The 17,522-nt window shown below is 45.0% G+C and overlaps 1 protein-coding gene across 2 annotated transcripts in view; it reads left to right on the top strand.

The window, feature by feature from the left end:
- Positions 1 to 1,361: 1,361 nt before the first annotated feature.
- CCBE1 (collagen and calcium binding EGF domains 1) overlaps positions 1,362 to 17,522 on the top strand; it is a 292,036-nt gene continuing 275,875 nt past the window's right edge. Inside the window, exons 1-3 of one of the 2 annotated variants that reach the window (XM_008013906.3) lie at positions 1,362 to 1,890; positions 1,984 to 2,238; positions 2,739 to 2,819. In XM_008013906.3, coding sequence (XP_008012097.3) covers positions 2,108 to 2,238; positions 2,739 to 2,819 — 212 coding nt within the window. In that variant the 5' untranslated portion in view covers positions 1,362 to 1,890; positions 1,984 to 2,107. The remainder of the gene's footprint in view (positions 1,891 to 1,983; positions 2,239 to 2,738; positions 2,820 to 17,522) is intronic. The other variant, XM_008013908.3, reaches the window with a different exon arrangement.

The following is a 17,522-nucleotide window of genomic DNA, read 5'->3' on the forward strand; positions in this document are numbered from 1 at the left end:
ATAAACAAAATGCTATGGATTTATATAGTAATATAGTTATTACTTCATTTAATACTCATAAAAATTGATGAGAGACATTTCCCCATTTTACAGATGAGGAAACGGAGTGTCAGAAGGTTAAGTAACTTGCTTCAGATCACTCCTCTAGGAAACCAAACAGCCTGAGTTTGAATCCAGTTTTTTCTGACCTCATGGTAAGTTGTTTTTTTTCTGACCTCATGATGATCACTCTCCAGTTTTGCAACATTCTGAAATGTCTTCTGAATTATCAAATAAAAATTAACTTATTTGTGTTAAGTAGCAGTGTCATATTTTAAAATCAAGTGGGTGGTCTTCCGAATATGTAAGTTTTGTAAAATAAACCAACAAAAACGCACCTCACCGAACTAAGAAATCAGATGCTCAGATTGAAGGGATATTGTGGGAACCAAATAAAATCTCGAATATGAAAAATCTTAGGAAAAGACATAGCATTCTACAGAAGAATGAGAATGTTATTGCTATCAAAAATATCAATGTGGGCTGGCTGCTATGGCTCATGCTTGTAATCCCAGCACTTTGGGAGGCTGAGTTGGGCAGATCACTTGAGGCCAGGAGTTCAATACCACCCTGGCCAACATGGTGAAACCCTGTCTCTACTGAAAATACAAAAATGAGCTGGCTGTGGTAGCATGCGTCTGTAATCCCTGCTACTTGGGAGGCTGAGGCAGGAGAATCTCTTGAACCCGGGAGGCGGAGGTTGCAGTGAGCCAAGATTGAGACACTGCACTCCAGCCTGGGTGGCAGAGCGAGACTCCATCTCAAAATAAAAATAAAAATAAATAAATGTGTATGTGATATATGTGGTAATTCTCAGTTGACCAGGATATTCTGTTTATCAAAACACGTGCTTACCTAACCAACTTACACACCGGTCACTTGTCAACAAGCCACCTTTTCACCTCGTTGTCCTGTGAAATGCAGAACCATGCATATTTTAGAGCTTAGGCATTAGAACTTTTCCTTTTCCAACTTATTTCTGGGCCACATCCACGTCCCCAGTTTCTCTTGAAAGAGCTGAGAAAACTCCTAAAGAGCAACAAAGTGTTAAGTTGCTGACACGCGAATTAAACTAGGGTCACCGTCAAGGAAGCCAATTTAGGGCCCCCCTCCTCCGTTTTCTTGTTATCTATAAACGCAGCTGTATACACTAGCAGGTAGCAACACCTGTAATTAATTTGCCCCCACGCGTCTGATTTGATGGGGGAGGGGGCGTTTCCAGCTGTGATGTGCTCGGCATGGAAACAGTATTAACGCCGCTGAGGGCAAGGAGATGTAAGGCTCCCAGAAAGACCTCCTTACTTGTTCCGAACTCGAGTTATGAAGAAGACAGAGCATAGTTTATTGACCAATGAAACAACCAGAGAAATTTCTTCTAAAGGTTTTAAGGAAGAGTGATTATACTATATAAAAAGCGCTATTTCAGGTTTGAACAATTTGAGAGGCCCGTTTGCCTTTCAACTCCCCCTTCCTCACGTAATCTAAGAGAAAAGAAGACTAAGATAGTTGAAAAGCGCAGGGTAGGTCCTCAAGGAGGAAAGGCGAACACTGGCCTGACCCTGGGCTTTAGACACCCATGGACAACAGGAAGGAAGCTTATTAACCCCTCTCCTCCCCCTCCCTCTTCTCTCTGGTGGAGAATCAGCTCCTCCTCCTCCCGGTCGTTCGACCCTGGTGCAAAATGCAAACAACCGCCGGCTTTCCCCACCCTGCGCGGTTCTCCCAGAGGAGGGAGAGGGAAGAGTCGAGGACGCAGCCCCAAGCCGAGTCCGGGAAGCCTGTCAATCCGGCGTGAAGGTCCCGACGAGACAACTTGGACCCCAGGGCCCTCGTGCCGGCCGGACACCGCAGGTACCCCCCTTTACCTGCCTCTCTGCTGGCACCCCAACTCCTAGCCTTATTTTCTCCCCAGCCACATAATCCTGACCTCTGCTCCCCGTGCAGGTGGTGCAAACGCCCCTGCTCTCCGGCGCCCCCTGCCGGGAAGAGGGAAGGCGGCGGCCGCGGAGGAGCAGGACTCGGGGCCGGGACAGAGCTCGGCTCTGGGAAGAAGCCGGGAGCTTCCCTGATGGTGCCGCCGCCTCCGAGCCGGGGAGGAGCTGCCAGGGGCCAGCTGGGCAGGAGCCTGGGTCCGCTGCTGCTGCTCCTGGCGCTGGGACACACGTGGACCTACAGAGAGGAGCCGGAGGACGGCGACAGGTAAGCGCTGCAAGCCCCAGCGCAAGCTCCTGCTGGATGCGCGTCCGGCTCGCCAGGGTGCCGGCGGTCCTCCTCGGCGCCCACTCCCGCAGCGATCCGCACGCCCTCACTCCTCTGGCCGTAAGGAGAGTGCTCAGCTGTCCTGGGCTACACTTCCCTTAGCTCCCGGGTATCAGCCTATGCGCCCTGCCATCCGTGGGTCGCGTCTGGGATACCCTCCGTCTAGCGTTCCTGCTTCCCCCCGGGTACCACAACGGCGGGCACAGCTCGTGAACCCCGCTTCCGTTCTCCTGGAGCTGGTTCGCCCCGTCGTGACCCTCGCCTGGCTCGTCCCTGTGCCCAGAGTCTGCTCTGCGTACGCGTTTGGGGACCAGCCCCTGCCCAGCGCGCCGGGACATGGAGCCCGGCGATCCCCCCACGCGCCAGGGACTCCCCAGCGCGCACTGCCCGCCTCCGCTCTCTCTTTGAGAATCAAACGTTTCCTCTGCTCTTTTTCGTAGAGAAATCTGCTCAGAGAGTAAAATCGCGACGACTAAATACCCGTGTCTGAAGCCTACAGGCGAGCTCACCACATGCTACAGGTAAGCCTGGGGGCTCTGCGGACTGTTCGCCACTGCCAACTGGGCTGACTGGGGAGGCGGCGCCGTAAAGGAGGGGTTTGGAGATGCGCTTGGGACCCGAGCAGCGTTTACACTGGAATGTGCTGGGTGCGTGACGCGCGGTGCGAATCTTTGAGTGTTGGTTGGATAGGAGTCAGAGCAACACTGGGCAACTGAGTTTGCATCTAGGGTGTGTGCCCTGAGATCCTGAGGATGTTTGCCGCTCCCTGAAATACTTGCGTGGCAAAAGTTGGAGAAGAGGCGGCTACAAGTCTGTGAAGGAGATTGGATTGGATTTTGGGTGTAAACAGTGGGGCATAGCAAACACGGATGGCGGCTTTTGTATTCGTGTTTTGTTTTGAAAACACAAAGTCAACAAGGCAATTCTTGGCACTTGCCTGTCTTCTGACCTTCTCTTGGGGCAGCGTGTGACTGTCACGGCCTCTGGACAAAAATGTAGGAGGAAGATTGTGAGTGGTTGTGTTGAGTGAAAATAAAAAGATTGTTGGGGCAGAGGACAAAAGTATTTCTAAGAATGTGGGCCACAGATCCGCCTGGGTATCTGTTAAATGAGTGACCCCGTGCGCTTGTTAAAACTAAGCGTGGATGAGGCTAGGGAATCCATCCCCAGGTGGTTCTTATCTCCTAAAGGAGAGAACCACTGTTCTGCTTGCAGCCTTTTGGAGATGAGGGTTGATTTTGGTTTTTCACCATTGAATTCTTGGCTTCTGTTCCAGTGCTCTCACTGGATAGGGGAGCATGCACCCATAAACGTTTATTGGATATCTGCTTTTTAGAGGCGCTGTACAAGGTACTGTGATCATATGCCCACACCTGACTGTCTCTGAGACTCATATACTCTGCTCGGGTTGCCGGGATAAATACTGAGTAGTACACGGTAACGCAGCAGTCCCTAGAAACGAACTTGAAAGAAAACAATGTTTTATTCCTCATAAGGTTGTTGCCTATAAATCAATCATAGCGTTTCTTGCAGCTGAGAACATTTCATGTACCCAAAGGTTCAGACGTAAGTGATTCCAGGGCTGTCAGTTTATGGGTGCAAAAGCACCATCAGTTACATCGCGTACTTCTGCTGTTAAATCTGTTGTTGGCAGTGGAGGGACAACAATTAGGCAAATCAACAGTCACTCCTTGCGCTTAGGAGTGACTCTTGGCATGTGCGGGGGGTGAACGCTGAACAAAAAGGAGGTAGTAGAGGAGAAAGGAGTATGTTCAATTGGCAGGTTAAGTCTTCAAGAGGCTAACTGGGTGAGCAAGGTTACCGAGCTCCTGAAGTGACCTGGTGGTGCTGGCAGCAGGATTGCTTGCCTGGTTCCAGCCCTGTCTTTCATCCACACGACTGCAGTGTTTCTTAGGACACATTGTTTTCCTATCAGCACGGTATAAAGCCTCGAATTTAACATGGGAAATGACACTGAGATGGTTTGCTCATTCGTTTAGTCTCTGAAGGTCAGACTTCACATAAATCAGTGACAGTTACAGAATGCATGTTAGATTTTCAGAAACCATTTGGTGCCCGATTATTCTGTTTGTTAATGCCATGACTGTCGTCTTTTCCAGACTTTTTAAAGCAGTGTGGTGTTTCTTTTATATCAACAGGAGACACTAGCAGCACCTTGGCGTATGTTTTCACTAACAGCTACTCAAACTGCTATGAGATCTAGCAAAAATGATGTTTTATATCAAGGAGAAGAAGAAAGAACTTTGTTTAAAGGAATGGGAAAGGATGCTTTCAGCTTGAAAGTGGTGTTGATCCTTGTATATATGAAAAGATCTTAGATTTTGCTTTTAGATCTATTTTCTCTATGGAAGTCAAGCGTTCTCTGTATTCCATTGGTCTTATCCTGTTTCTATAATCTACTCATCTTGAACCCCAAGAATAGAGGATACTGTTTTCCTCAGTTTGTGACTTGATTGTCCTAACCCTGTAGACCCTTGCTACCTCAAGTATCATCTGGAAACCAGCTGCACAGCATGATCTGGGAGCTTGTTAGAATCCCAGGCCTCTGCCCCCAGATCTCTTGAATCAGAATCTGTCTTAATGAGAGATGCATACAATCTTGAAGCACTGTTGTAAGAAACCAGTGTCCTCATCCCCAGGATACATGCAGACCCATTTAGACAGATCCTTAAAGGAGCATGGAGGCCTTTGCAGGTGACCAGTTAGCTGTCCTACCTTGTTAAACTAAAGTGAGATAAAGGACCAGCCTTCCAGGAAGCCAGCCTTTAAAAGTTACTTTGAATTGAGCCGTAAGTAATGCAGCATTACTGATGGAATGTTCTTTGACTATATAGCATTCTCTTTACCAGGTGGCTTTTGGTGAATGGTTTTCAGCACAAGTGAAGGAACTCTGGAAGCCAATTCTGAACCTGAAATGTGTTTAAAAATGACTTGTAAAAAGTTACTAGGCCAGGTGCGGTGGCTCATGCCTGTAATCCCAGCACTTTGGGAGGCCGAGGCTAGCGGATCTCAAGGTCAAGAGATGGAGACCATCCTGGCCAACATGGCGAAACCCCATCGCTACTAAAAATACAAAAATTCGCTGGGGGCGGTGGCGCACACCTGTAGTCCCAGCTGCTCGGGAGGGTGAAGCAGGAGAATCACTTGAACCCAGGAGGCAGAGGTTGCAGTGAGCTGAGATCACGCCACTGGACTCCAGCCTGGTGACAGAGCAAGACTCCTTAAAAAAAAAGAAAAAAAAAAGTTACTAACGTGTCATGCCACTGCATTCTCACTCCAGCCTGTATGGCAAAGTGAGACTTTTTGAGATGAAGTCTCGCTCTTATTGCCCAGGCTGGAGTGTGATGGCATGTGATCTCGGCTCACTGCAACCTCTGCCTCCTGGGTTTGAGTGATTCTCCTGGCTTAGCCTCCCGAGTAGCTGAGATTATAGGCATCTGCCACCATGTCCGGCTAATTTTTGTATTTTTAGTAGTGATGAGGTTTTACCACATTTTGCCAGGCTGGTCTCAAACTCCTGACCCCAAGTGACCTGCCCGCCTTGGCCTCCCAAAATGCTGGGATTACAGGCATGAGTCACCACTCCCAGCCAAGACCTCATCTCTTAAATCATTGATATGAGAGATAGGTCTAATACTAAAATAAGTATGATAGAATGAGTGATAAATCTGATCTGCCATTATACCCAAAAGTTATGGTAAACTAAATGATTTGGAGAAGAAAAAATGGACTCTGAATATCCTTTGTCCTGAAACTACCTCCTTACCCTACTTCTGTTTTACTTAGCTTCATGTAAGCAACACCTGTCCACTTCTAGCATTTTTTATTAGATATTAAATGGGAGTGACAACTTGAGGATTTGACAGTGTATTTCACTATTTTATGCACTTCACATATAGCCATCTCACGTACAGCCAACTTTGTAGCATTTGTATTATCTGAGCTTTACAAAAAAGTGAAGCAAACCTCAGAGGGATTAAATATTAATGATGTGCCCAAGGTCACAAAACTATATGTGAGAGCCAGGATTCAAACTCAGAGTTGTCTGACTTCAATGCATGAGCCCTTTCGTCATCCCAGAGGTGCCTATGGGATGTTCCAGATTCTGGGATATAAGTAAGAAGACTATATAAACCCAGATGGCTGTAAATTTCAAAGACAGAGTTTCACAGAAAACACTGTCATCCCTAGGATCACATTCAGGCTTTCTGAATTACCATTGCCCTTGCAGTCTGTCTTAGACAATTGAGCTTATATTATACACAAAATTCGTGCGTACATACATAACTCTTTCCTTGTAGGATTTTATCTTAGTCACAGGGTCACTGTCTCCATGGACTGTCTATCCCCATTGTGTATTGTGCCAAGTACCCAATGTTTATTAAGCACTTCTCAAATGAATGCCAGTGACAGCTTAGTGAGTTTATGTATTTGCTCAGCATTATAATGTGACACAGGGAATATTCTTACCCGTAGTTAAGATATCAGAGTTGGGTGATGTAGCTGAACTGAACTGATAGCCAAACTAAGCATATAAAGTTATTACAGCATTACCCGTCTTGTGGGTATCAAAGTTTTGCCCACAAGTTCTTTTCCCCCCTTTCCCAAACCATGTAGCTTGAACAAAAGATTTTACCTTTCCTTTATTAGGTGATATCAATAAAAAGGTTCCTGTCTGGGTGCGGTGGCTCACGCCTGTAATCCCAGCACTTTGGGAGGCCAAGGCGGGTGGATCACGACGTGAAGAGATCGAGACCATTCTGGCTAACATGGTGAAACCCCGTCTCTACTAAAAATACAGAAATTAACTGGGTGTGGTGGTGTGTGTCTGTAGTCCTAGCTACTTTGGAGGCTGAGGCAGGAGAATCGTTTGAATCTAGGAGGTGGAGGTTGCAGGGCACCGAGATCTCACCACTGCACTCCAGCCTGGTGACAGAGTGAGACTCTGTCTCAAAAAAAAAAAAAAAAAAAAAAAAAAAAAAAAAAAAAAGAAAGCTTTCTTAAACAAGAAATATGCTTGTGTGTAGGAAACACTAATGAAACCCAGTTTTCATTGAGGCTGTGGAATAAACATCCTAATCAACCCTTGACTTCTTAATTAATAATCTATCGTGCATTGATTTCAAGCTCAGAATAGTCCTAGGAAATGTTTGAATATAAAATGATAAAATACAATCTCTGGCCTCAGTTTGCAGACTTGATTTTATATCAAGGTCTTTGAAACTGTGACCAGTAAGCAATGGTGTATGATTGAGTTCAAAGTCATGTAGTTCATATGCTGTACTAGTGATGGGGAAGAGAGACAAGCAGCTAGAAATGGCTTTTGGTCAAAAGCAGATTTAACCATGTTCTTCAAAATGGTTTCCCCCCCCTTTTTAAAAGTGTATACCTTCATTCAACTGGTCTCAAGTCAGTGTACAGTTAAGCCCTGGCTGCCTCCACCCACTCTCAGGGAGACCAAAAGCCTTCATATGTCTCAAGTTAAGGGACAAAAAAGGGGGGCCATGAAGGCTGGTGAAAATAAAATACTTTTAAGATGAAGATTTAAAAATTTTCGCATTACGTGATTTACATGAAAGCAATGCTATCACCTCCCCTGTGTAGACTCCGGAGAGGACTGAGCCCTTCTTCTTAGAAGTAGGGTGGCTTTTAGGAAGGCAAGGGACTTCGTGTAACAGTGCATCTCACGATATTTGGAACGGTTATTTAAAAAAAGAACAATGTACAATCAAAGTCCTTGGCCACATTGTAGACCTTTGAGGGATGCTCACTCCAACAGACTGCCATCACCTTCACAGAAAACAAGATGAGATAGGCATGGCTTCGTGTGTGTGTGTGTGTGTGTGTGTGTGTGTGTGTGTGTTGGCTTGACGAAATGGTTCTTGAACTGTGTGTTAAATACTTTTTAAAAACTAGCTGTGATTTTTGACTTTGGGTTCGTGGAGCTCCACGTGGAGGCTGAGTGGTATGGATGCCCCAGGTGCCCCTCTGCCCTGCTAGTATTCATCTGTCCAGCTAGTGCTGTCTCATTAGATGGTGTTCTTGCCTAATTCCCACGTTCTCATGGGAAATAGTGACATGGGGGATGTAAAACAATGACCTTTCTTTGAGGTAATGCAACTATGTTGCCAAGTCTTGTGAGAATGTGAAAATTAATGTGATATTTCTGCAAATGTGTTTACTTAGAGTACTTTGAAGAGCAAGGTCCTTTTAATTAGAATAGTACTACCAGATTGATAGCATTTGGGCTCTAGGTAAGGACACATTTGAGGAAAGAGTGTATAGTGCACTTCTCTGGCAAGTCACCAAGTTCCCATGGGGGGGTTCGATAATGTCAAAACACATAAAATAATATAAACTCTTTGCTGCAGTTTGAATCCCAGCTCTACTACTTGGTGGTTTTGTGACCTTGAACAGTTTTAATCTCTGTGTTTTTAATTTTCTCCTCTGTAAAATGAGCATCCAATTGGTACTTAAATTATAGGGCCGCTGTGAGGATTGTGCTTAATACATATAAAGTGCTTTGAAAAATTCAAGACACATAGGAAGTGCTATGTTAGTAATACCTCCCATCGTCATCACTACATCTTGCCAAGTCTGCATGTTGAATGTTTTAGATACTCAATGGATGTTTGTTGAATTTTGTGAGTCTTATGAACTTTATCTTTTCGAAAGAGCAATTTGAGACCACAGCCAGAAACTTCACTCGTTTCCAGATGCTATTTTGAAATGTAGGAGAGCCCAGAAACCTAGTGCCCTGGGAAAATTAGAGTATTGTTGTTTCCTGCTACCTCCCTGACTAGCCAAGCTACTCTACTCATGGCCATAAGAGCCAGTGGAAGGCACAGCCTGAATTAGAACTTGAAGTTACACCCCTTTCATCCCTTGTCCAGGATTTTGAAGGGTCTTACTGGCAGAAAGAAGACTAGAAATAGGATCATCAGCCCCAGGCCCATTCTGATTTCTCTCTCCTCTGCTTGCTTCCCTGTCCTCTGGCTGGCATAGCTAAGGCCAGGTACTGAGGGCAGCTCTGTGAAGAGTTGGCTCATTCAGGGCATGTAGTTCAGGGAGGAAATGATATGAAAATTGTGAAGAACTCTAGCCAGGTGCGGTGGCTCACGCCTGTAATCCCAGCACTTTGGGAGGCCAAGGCGGGCGGATCAGGAGGTCAGGAGTTTGAGACCAGCCTGACAACATGGTGAAACCCCGTCTCTACTAAAAATATAAAAATTAGCCGGGCATGGTGGCACACGCCTGTAGTCTCAGCTACTCAGGAGGCTGAGGCAGGAGAATCACTTGAACCTGGGAGGTGAAGGTTGTGGTGAGCCAAGATCACTCACGCCACTGCACTCCAGCCTGGGCAACAGAGCGAGACTCTGTCTCAAAACAAACAAAACAAACAAACTTGTGAAGAAGAGAGCAGGGGCTAGGTGGAGGTGGTTTTGTGCAGAATGACCTGAATCACACACCTTGCATGCCGAAGGCAGCCTTCTCCTCTCCTGTGTTAGGCCATCTCTAGCATGGGCTGTCAACCCTCTGGGCCATCTGTTCTCATTCATGACTATATCCTCAGAGGCTAGCTCTGTGTCTGGACAGAGAGGCTGTCCTATACGTATTTGTTGAATGACAGAATGACTATGTTAAAAGTAAACAATAAGATTGAACTGAAATCTGTTAGGCCTTCAAAAAACTTCTCTTCCTTTCCAAATGTGCTTTATTTAAAATCTGAGCTAGGAAGTCTGTTCTAAAAACCGGAGATTAACTGTACCTCTGAGATGCTGCCATTGTTTTCATTGGTTCCCAGTTAGACCTGCTTAACTTTAATTGCTAAATGTGTAGCAGGTGCTAGATTCTGGCTGCTATCACTAACTCCTTGAACTTGCTATCTTAAATAACACCTGATGAGGACGTGTGGGTTCCTGCCCATGTGTTAATTGTGTCACAGACACTGGCTTTGGAGTAGAGGATCAAGGTTTTAAAGGTGGTCCCCCTGCCTTCTCACAAGAACAGGTGTTAGAGGGAAGGAGGGAGGGAAGATTCTGTATCGCTTCTCACTCACTCTCAGAGAAACAATGCAGAGTAATTGGAAACAATTTTAACTCAGTAACCACAAAAGGCTGCTCTTTCACTGATGTGTCCTTTGAGATCAGATCCAGTTGCTACTCTGGTTGCTGCCTGACTTCCTATGGTTAACTTCATCCTTTGTAAGTGAAGCTGGGGTGGGTGCACCCGGAAAAGCCAAACGCCTCTTTCTTGATTCTAGATATTCTGTCTTCTCAGGAGAAGGCTTGCATTTCACTCAGCAGCTTTCCAAACCCTGCTGTTCTCCTGCTCAGCAGGACCGGAGCTGCTTTTGTGAGCTTAGAGGGTCTGCTGGCATTTGGGGCATTGTTGAGTATCTAAAGAACAAAGATCACATTCTGTTTTAGATTATTGCTTTTATTTGCGGGATGAAAAAGTAAACAGCTATAACATCTGCAGTTCCTCTTCTGCCAAGTGAGGTCCTTTTTTTCTGCGAAGCTATTGACTAATTTTAATCTTACAAACGATCTTCATTTACTTAGTCAACGAATACTTGTTGGGTGCTTACAATCTGCCAGGCACCATTCTAGACACTTAGAGTATATCTTAAAATTGGACAAACCCCCAACCACAGCAAAAATCCTCTGTCCTCATGGAATTTCAGTTCCCTTTATCTTTCAGTAAAGGAATTTTGACCCAAAGATTTCCTTTGGGACCTTTTTAAGATACTTGTTTTGGACATACATTTGATTAATGTCACACTTTGGGGGTTAAGATCTTAATTTCCGGTAGCCCAGCTGTGTCCTTTCAGCAACAGAAATCCCACAGCTTCAAGCAGAGTCAGGAAAACCCAGGGATAGTGGTAACAGAAGGTTTTCTGCAGAGGCGCTAGCAAGAACTTAGCATGTACCACAAGTTTCTTCCAAGAATTATTGGAATGTGAAAGCATTACAAAGAGGAGGTGAGTTATTTTGTCATGTGACCTGTGATGTGGCTGGCAGCATCAGAGTTGCCTGACTTAGGGACAAATACCCCAAGCCCAGCTGACCTAGGCCAGCCTCATGTTTTCCGACGGGGACTAAGCAGAATTTTAAAGATGGCACGCCCTTCCAACATTGCTTGACTCTCCACATAATGCATTATAGATTTGTCATATAAGGATGTGACACTTCTTGAACAGTTAGTTTCCAGCTTGAAACACCTGTAGAGAATGGGGTGGTGGTGATGCCTCCACACTTAATCCTCATTAAGCAAAATGTCACATCTTTCTAGCTGTAAGGTATGATCCATGTGTGCTAAGAGCCGATGTGAAAGCTTGGATGAATATGTTGTCACCTTATTGGTTGTGGTAGAACTAGATCATGTTACCATGCCCTTGAGGACTTCAGAAACTGGGACCACATCTATTCTCGAGCTTTCTTTCTTGGCCACTCCTGTGAGATATTCTGTTTGCCTCATCTGCAGTGAAGCTTCTCATCCTTGGTCCTCTGGGAATGACAGGGGCAGATGTCAACTCTGTGGGTTGCCCCACAGGAGGCTGTGTAAACAGAACTGGTGGGAGATACAGGGGGGCTCTCAACAGGCAGGGTCTAACCCTGGGAGTTTGGTATAGAGCAGGGATTGGCAAACTAGGGCTCATGGCTTGTTCTTGTACTCTAATAGTTTGAGTCATTTTTGATTTTAAAGCATTGCAAAAGAACACACAGAATCCCAGTTTGGCCCCCAAAGTCCGAGATATTTACTGCCTAGCCCCTTACAGAAGAAAACTTGACTCCTGCAGATCCACTTTAATACAAACACTGGGAGTGGGACTTTCCATCCATAATAACCTCATCCACATGTCTGAATTCTCAAGGTGACTTTGGGACAGTCACTCATCTTCATCTTTGCGTCACTTACCTGTGTATCACCTTATTTATATTACAGTGTTTGGATATCTTGGCCAAGCATCTTTAGTTGTCACTTGGTTTTCTGATCTCCAGGAATCACAGTTTTTGTTGAGCTGGAACTTCTTTCAAGTCATCATTCCTAAGTGATACTCGAAATAAGCATAATCTGCCAGTTTCTAAGAAGCTGACTTTATTGCAAGGAGTTGATTGAGCACTCACTTCCTGCTGCCTTTCTACAGTTTTCCATGACAAGCCTTCCTGTGCCAGTAGAGTAACCCTTGAGTGTTACCTTGGCTTGCTACCGTCCCTCATTGATTTGCATATCAATTATCACACACTTGGTAGGCTGAAAGTCACCTCTCCACACATTTCAACATGTTAGGGTTTTTTGTTTTTGTTTTTTGAGACATGGTCTCACTCTGTTGCCCAGGCTGCAGTACAGTGGTGCGATCATATCTCACTGCAGCCTCGATCTCCCAGGCTGAAGCTATCCTCCTGCTTCAGCCTCCTGAGTAGCTGGGACTACAGGAATGCACCACCATGCCTGGCTAATTTAATTTTATGTAGAGATGGATTCTTGCTACATTGTCCAGGCTGGTCTTGAACTCCTCAGCCTCCTAAAGTGTTGGGATTATAGGCATGAGCCACTGCACCCAGCTGAAGTGTTAGTTTTGAATTGGTATAGTAGAAAACTTTTTACATTCAAAGATCAAATGATAGCATATATTTGGAGGAATATACATTTGGAAAAAAAGCCATTTTCACTGAAGGGTATTCTGAATCAGTTATAACTTTATATTTTTCCATGTATGGCTAAAAATGTATAATACCACTATACGGGTATACTATGCAGAATATATCAGCGATTAAACTTAAGAATTTTTTTTTTTTTTTTTGAAACAGTCTCTGTCGCCCAAGCTGGGGGGCAGTGGTGCAATCTCAGCTCACTGCAACCTCCACCTCCAGAGTTCAGGGGATTCTCCTGCCTCAGCCTGCCGAGTAGCTGGGACTAGAGGCTTGTGCCACCATGCCCGGGTAATTTTTTTGTACTTTTAGTAGAGACAGTGTTTCACCATGTTGGCCAGGCTGGTCTCAAATTTCTGACCTCAGGTAATCCACCCATCTCGGCCTCCCAAAGTACTGGCATTACAGGCATGAGCCACCACGCCCAGCCTAAACTTATGAATTTTTGAACTTCCTTTTAATACTAGCTGTTTTGTTCCACAAAGCTCATGGAGACTCCTAAATAGTGATGGCTTTAACAATGACTGTGGAAAACAGTAGTGGAGGAGGAGAGAACAGTCTAAAAGAAATATTCTGAGGCAAGAGAGACAAAGTCTGATAATGGTATTTTGGCAAAGGAAGGGAAAAGTTAGGAAACTGGAATTAATCATTTGATGTATTAGGAAGGTAAAGGAATGATATGGTGTAGAGAAAAAAAAAACACAGGCACAGATCTGTTCAGAAATAGGATCCTATGGAGATGAAGTTGTGAAAATTTTCTCACCTTTAACATACCCATTTTAACTTCAGTAGGCTTAAACTTAGAAAGGTTCATAGATAGACAAATGTAAGTTTTGTAACCCTCTGCCTTTGTCTAGCACTATTTCCTCGAAGATTGGAGGGCATGTGTAAGCCAGCACAGATCACGATGTGGCTTTTTCTGTGACTATGGCCTCTTTGCTTTCATTTGGATTGCTCTTGATAATGTGTCCTTGCTTCATTTTGGAATTTTCCCACAAATAAATGGCTCACTTTTTTTGTGGTGTGAAATTGCATGGTAGAGCAGAGGTTGCCTTCCTGGGAACCCACCTAGACCACAGACTTGTTGAACCAACTGCAGGTTGTATGAGAGCAGGCGATGATGCCCTTTAGAGGCAAGGTTGACCCCAAACAAAAATGCAGTGGAGTGTAGTTCTGGCCAAATCTGAATGATGAGAAAAACTTAGAATATAATATCAACAGGCTTTTATCTCTGAGAACATTTGAAGGGTTTTAAAAATTCTGTAAAATTGATTTTGGTATTGTTGGTTTTCTGCAGATCACACTGGCCTGGTTGGGTGGACACAGGGAGAGAGAAACTGTATTGTAACCCCATACTTATGACTGGCAACAACTTCTATCTGGAACACAGCTGAAAAAGGAAGAAGGGGAGAAGGAAAGGGATGACAATACAAGGGAGCTTTGAATCCAAAATGGATATTATAAAGAAAACATCACAAGAAATAGATATTACAAAAGGCTTTGAGGAACCAAAGATGGATATAAAAAAGCATCAAATGCTGTCTGATGAGTGCCTCAGTTTGCCCCGTGTGTGAGGACTCACTGTCAGAAGCTGTTCCAGCTTGTCTTTATACTGTGCAAGCTCTTACCTAGTGTCAAGGTCACATGCAGGTACGTAGCAGGGCTGGGCTGGGCTTCAAAACCGGGCAGTCTGACTCCGGAGCCTGTTTTCGTCTCAACTACTGGGCTATTGAAGGCCTGACAATTGTGGTTACCTTGCTTTTCTGCCAACTGCAAATTTAAAAGAGGCACTTTAGAGGAAGGGAGGACTGCTGGAAACAGTGACATTCATCCCACTAGTTAAAAACAAAAGTTGGACAAGTCGTCAAAAGTAGTCACAAAAATCATTCCCCCCGACTCCAAAAACCCAGCACACACTGATGCCATTTAATAAAGGGGGACACATTGTCATACATGCCTTGCTTTCGATGGATATCACTGTCCACGATGTCCTGAGTTTATTCAATGAAATTAAATTCTGTTCAACATCATTGAAGAATAACGGGGATTAAGCTTTATCTAAAATAACAGGGATTAAGCTTTACTATGCTTTCATTTCTGCAGAGCCTCTCTCCAGGATGGTGCCAAATTTGGGGAGATTAGAACCTATTCTGTTCACAGCAAGACATCACTGTTAAAAATGCAGGTGCCCAGGCCTCATCCCAGACCTACCCAATCACAATTTGCATTCTGACAAGGTCACTAGGTGCTTGCTATGCACATCAAATGTTGAGAAGCACGGTCCTAATCGTCACTATATCACCATAACAACAGAATGTTCTGTTGTTTCCTTCCTGGCAAGGTGCTAGGCAGTGATTCTTAGCCTGGACTGCACATAGAAATCATCCGAGGAGCTTTTTAAAAATCCCAGCATTCAGGCTGCTCCATGTACCTTGGCTTGCCACCTTTCACACCAGAGTCATGCCAGAAACTCTGGAGGTGGGTGCCAGGCACCAGGAATTTCTAAAGCTCCTCATGTGATTCCAGTAGGTTGAAAACCTCTGCCTTAAACTTGAGGGGAAGCATAAGGTTGTGAGCAGCCTGGCTCTTTGTCAGAAGCTGGGTAAATGGTCTTTGTTTCTTCCATGGCCACTGAGCCGGGGTCTCTTGTGTCCTTTGCAATTGCTGCAGGTCCAGGTCCCTCAGTGGTCCCTCGGTGACTGTCACCATGCCTGTGTCTCCAATCCTTCATCTGTTAGACCCTCTCCATTCTGTGCGGGGTGGTTTGAGGGTGTCAGGGAAGTGATGGAGGGGATAACAGGAGAGTGGATCAAGGTTAGGACGAGTTCTTGGTTTCTCAAGCTGAGCCATTCCAAATCTCAGGGTGCAAATTCCATCACTCTTTGTTTTGTATTGTAGGCTCTCAGCTTGGTGTCTGGAGCTACTCAATGACCTTTGGTGCATTAAAAAAAATATTTTGCTTTGTTGCTGCACTGCATGAAACTTCTCCCAAGATATAAACATGGCTCAGCATATTATAAATGAAAGCTTTTCAACGTCAAGCTGTGTTTTTCTTTCCTTGTGAGTACCAAACACATTTTTTTACATGGTATGACTGGACATCTACGTGCTGTCGGAGATTCTGCCTTCACCCTATCTGTACGCTTTACTCTCCAGTCCTCCTGATAATTGGAAGAATTTCTCAACCCTTCACCCTCCACTCCAGAAAACACAAGGCTTTTTATGGGCTTGAGTTAACTGTATGCATCACAAAATAATGGTTTCTGTGGTTTGACCAGATAGTTATAATTCAAGCTCTGTATTTACCACATGGCCTTAAACCAGGCAGTCTCCAAATATGTCTGTCTATAATGCATAGTTTGTACATGTAACTGTCTTTTTGAGTGTTACAATAGCAATTATTCTGGCTAAATCATAGAAATGGAAATGATTATAAAGCAAGAAATAAAGGAAATGCAATTGCATTTTGTGTATAGAGTATAGAGGTACCCCTGAGGCTCTTAATGAAGAATCTCTGAATTTGAGGCTGGCAAGACACAAAGTGGTATATAAGTGACCTGAGTTTAATGTATTTCAGAGCTTGCTAGTTTGAGTGTGGCAGCCTATTACTGAGGATATTATAGGAATGGAGATTTTGTTTTATTTTTGAGACAGAATCTCACTCTGTCACCCAGGCTGGAGTGCCGTGGCACAATCTCAGCTCACTGCAACCTCCGCCTCCCAGGTTCTAGCGTTTCTTGTGCCTCAGCCTTCTGAGTAGCTGGCATTACAGGCACTCGCCACCATGCCAGGCTAATTTTTGTATTTTTAGTAGAGACAGGGTTTTGCCATGTTGGCTAGGCTGCTCTTGAACTCCTGGCCTCAGGTAATCTGCTTGCCTTGGCCTCCCAAAGTGTAGGAAAGGAGATTTAATGAGAAGGCATGAGAGGATGTGAGTGGACTCCTGACCATTACTCAGCATTTCCACCACCCCCACTGCTTTGCGAGTCCATTCCCAGAAACCCTCAGTGTTTCAGAAGTATATTTTGAGGCCATAAAATATAGGTAAATTATAATCAGCAGAGACCACATTAAGGTCAATGAAAAAGGGTGCTCTAGGCTGGAGACAACTGGCCCTGGGAGTTCTGGTGGTCCAGCTGCTACCCTGCTGTCCTAGGGAAGGAGGTTTGTGGTCTTGGCACAGCCAAGGCCATGTCTTTGTGGTCACTGATGTGGGGAGTGAGGTGGGAATTCATGTGTACTGACTGGGATGCTCCAGCGTGGACTACCCCAGCTTGCAGCCCTTGGCCATCTGGCTTTGTTTACTCAGGCTGCATCTCCAGGTCCTGCCTCTTCAGTGAATCCTTCCTTGACTTTCTTTCCTTTTTTTTTTTCCCTTTCTTTCTTTCCTTTGTTTCTTTTTTTGAGTTGGAGTCTCACTCTGTCACCCAGGCTGATGTACAGTGATGCAATCTTGGTTCACTGCAATCTCCGCCTCCTGGGTTCAAGTGATTCTCCTGCCTCAGCCTCCAGAGTAGCTGGGATTACACGTGTGCGCCACCACTGCTG

The sequence above is a fragment of the Chlorocebus sabaeus genome, chromosome 18 (assembly GCF_047675955.1).
Source record: "Chlorocebus sabaeus isolate Y175 chromosome 18, mChlSab1.0.hap1, whole genome shotgun sequence".
In the NCBI taxonomy this organism is placed as follows: domain Eukaryota; kingdom Metazoa; phylum Chordata; class Mammalia; order Primates; family Cercopithecidae; genus Chlorocebus; species Chlorocebus sabaeus.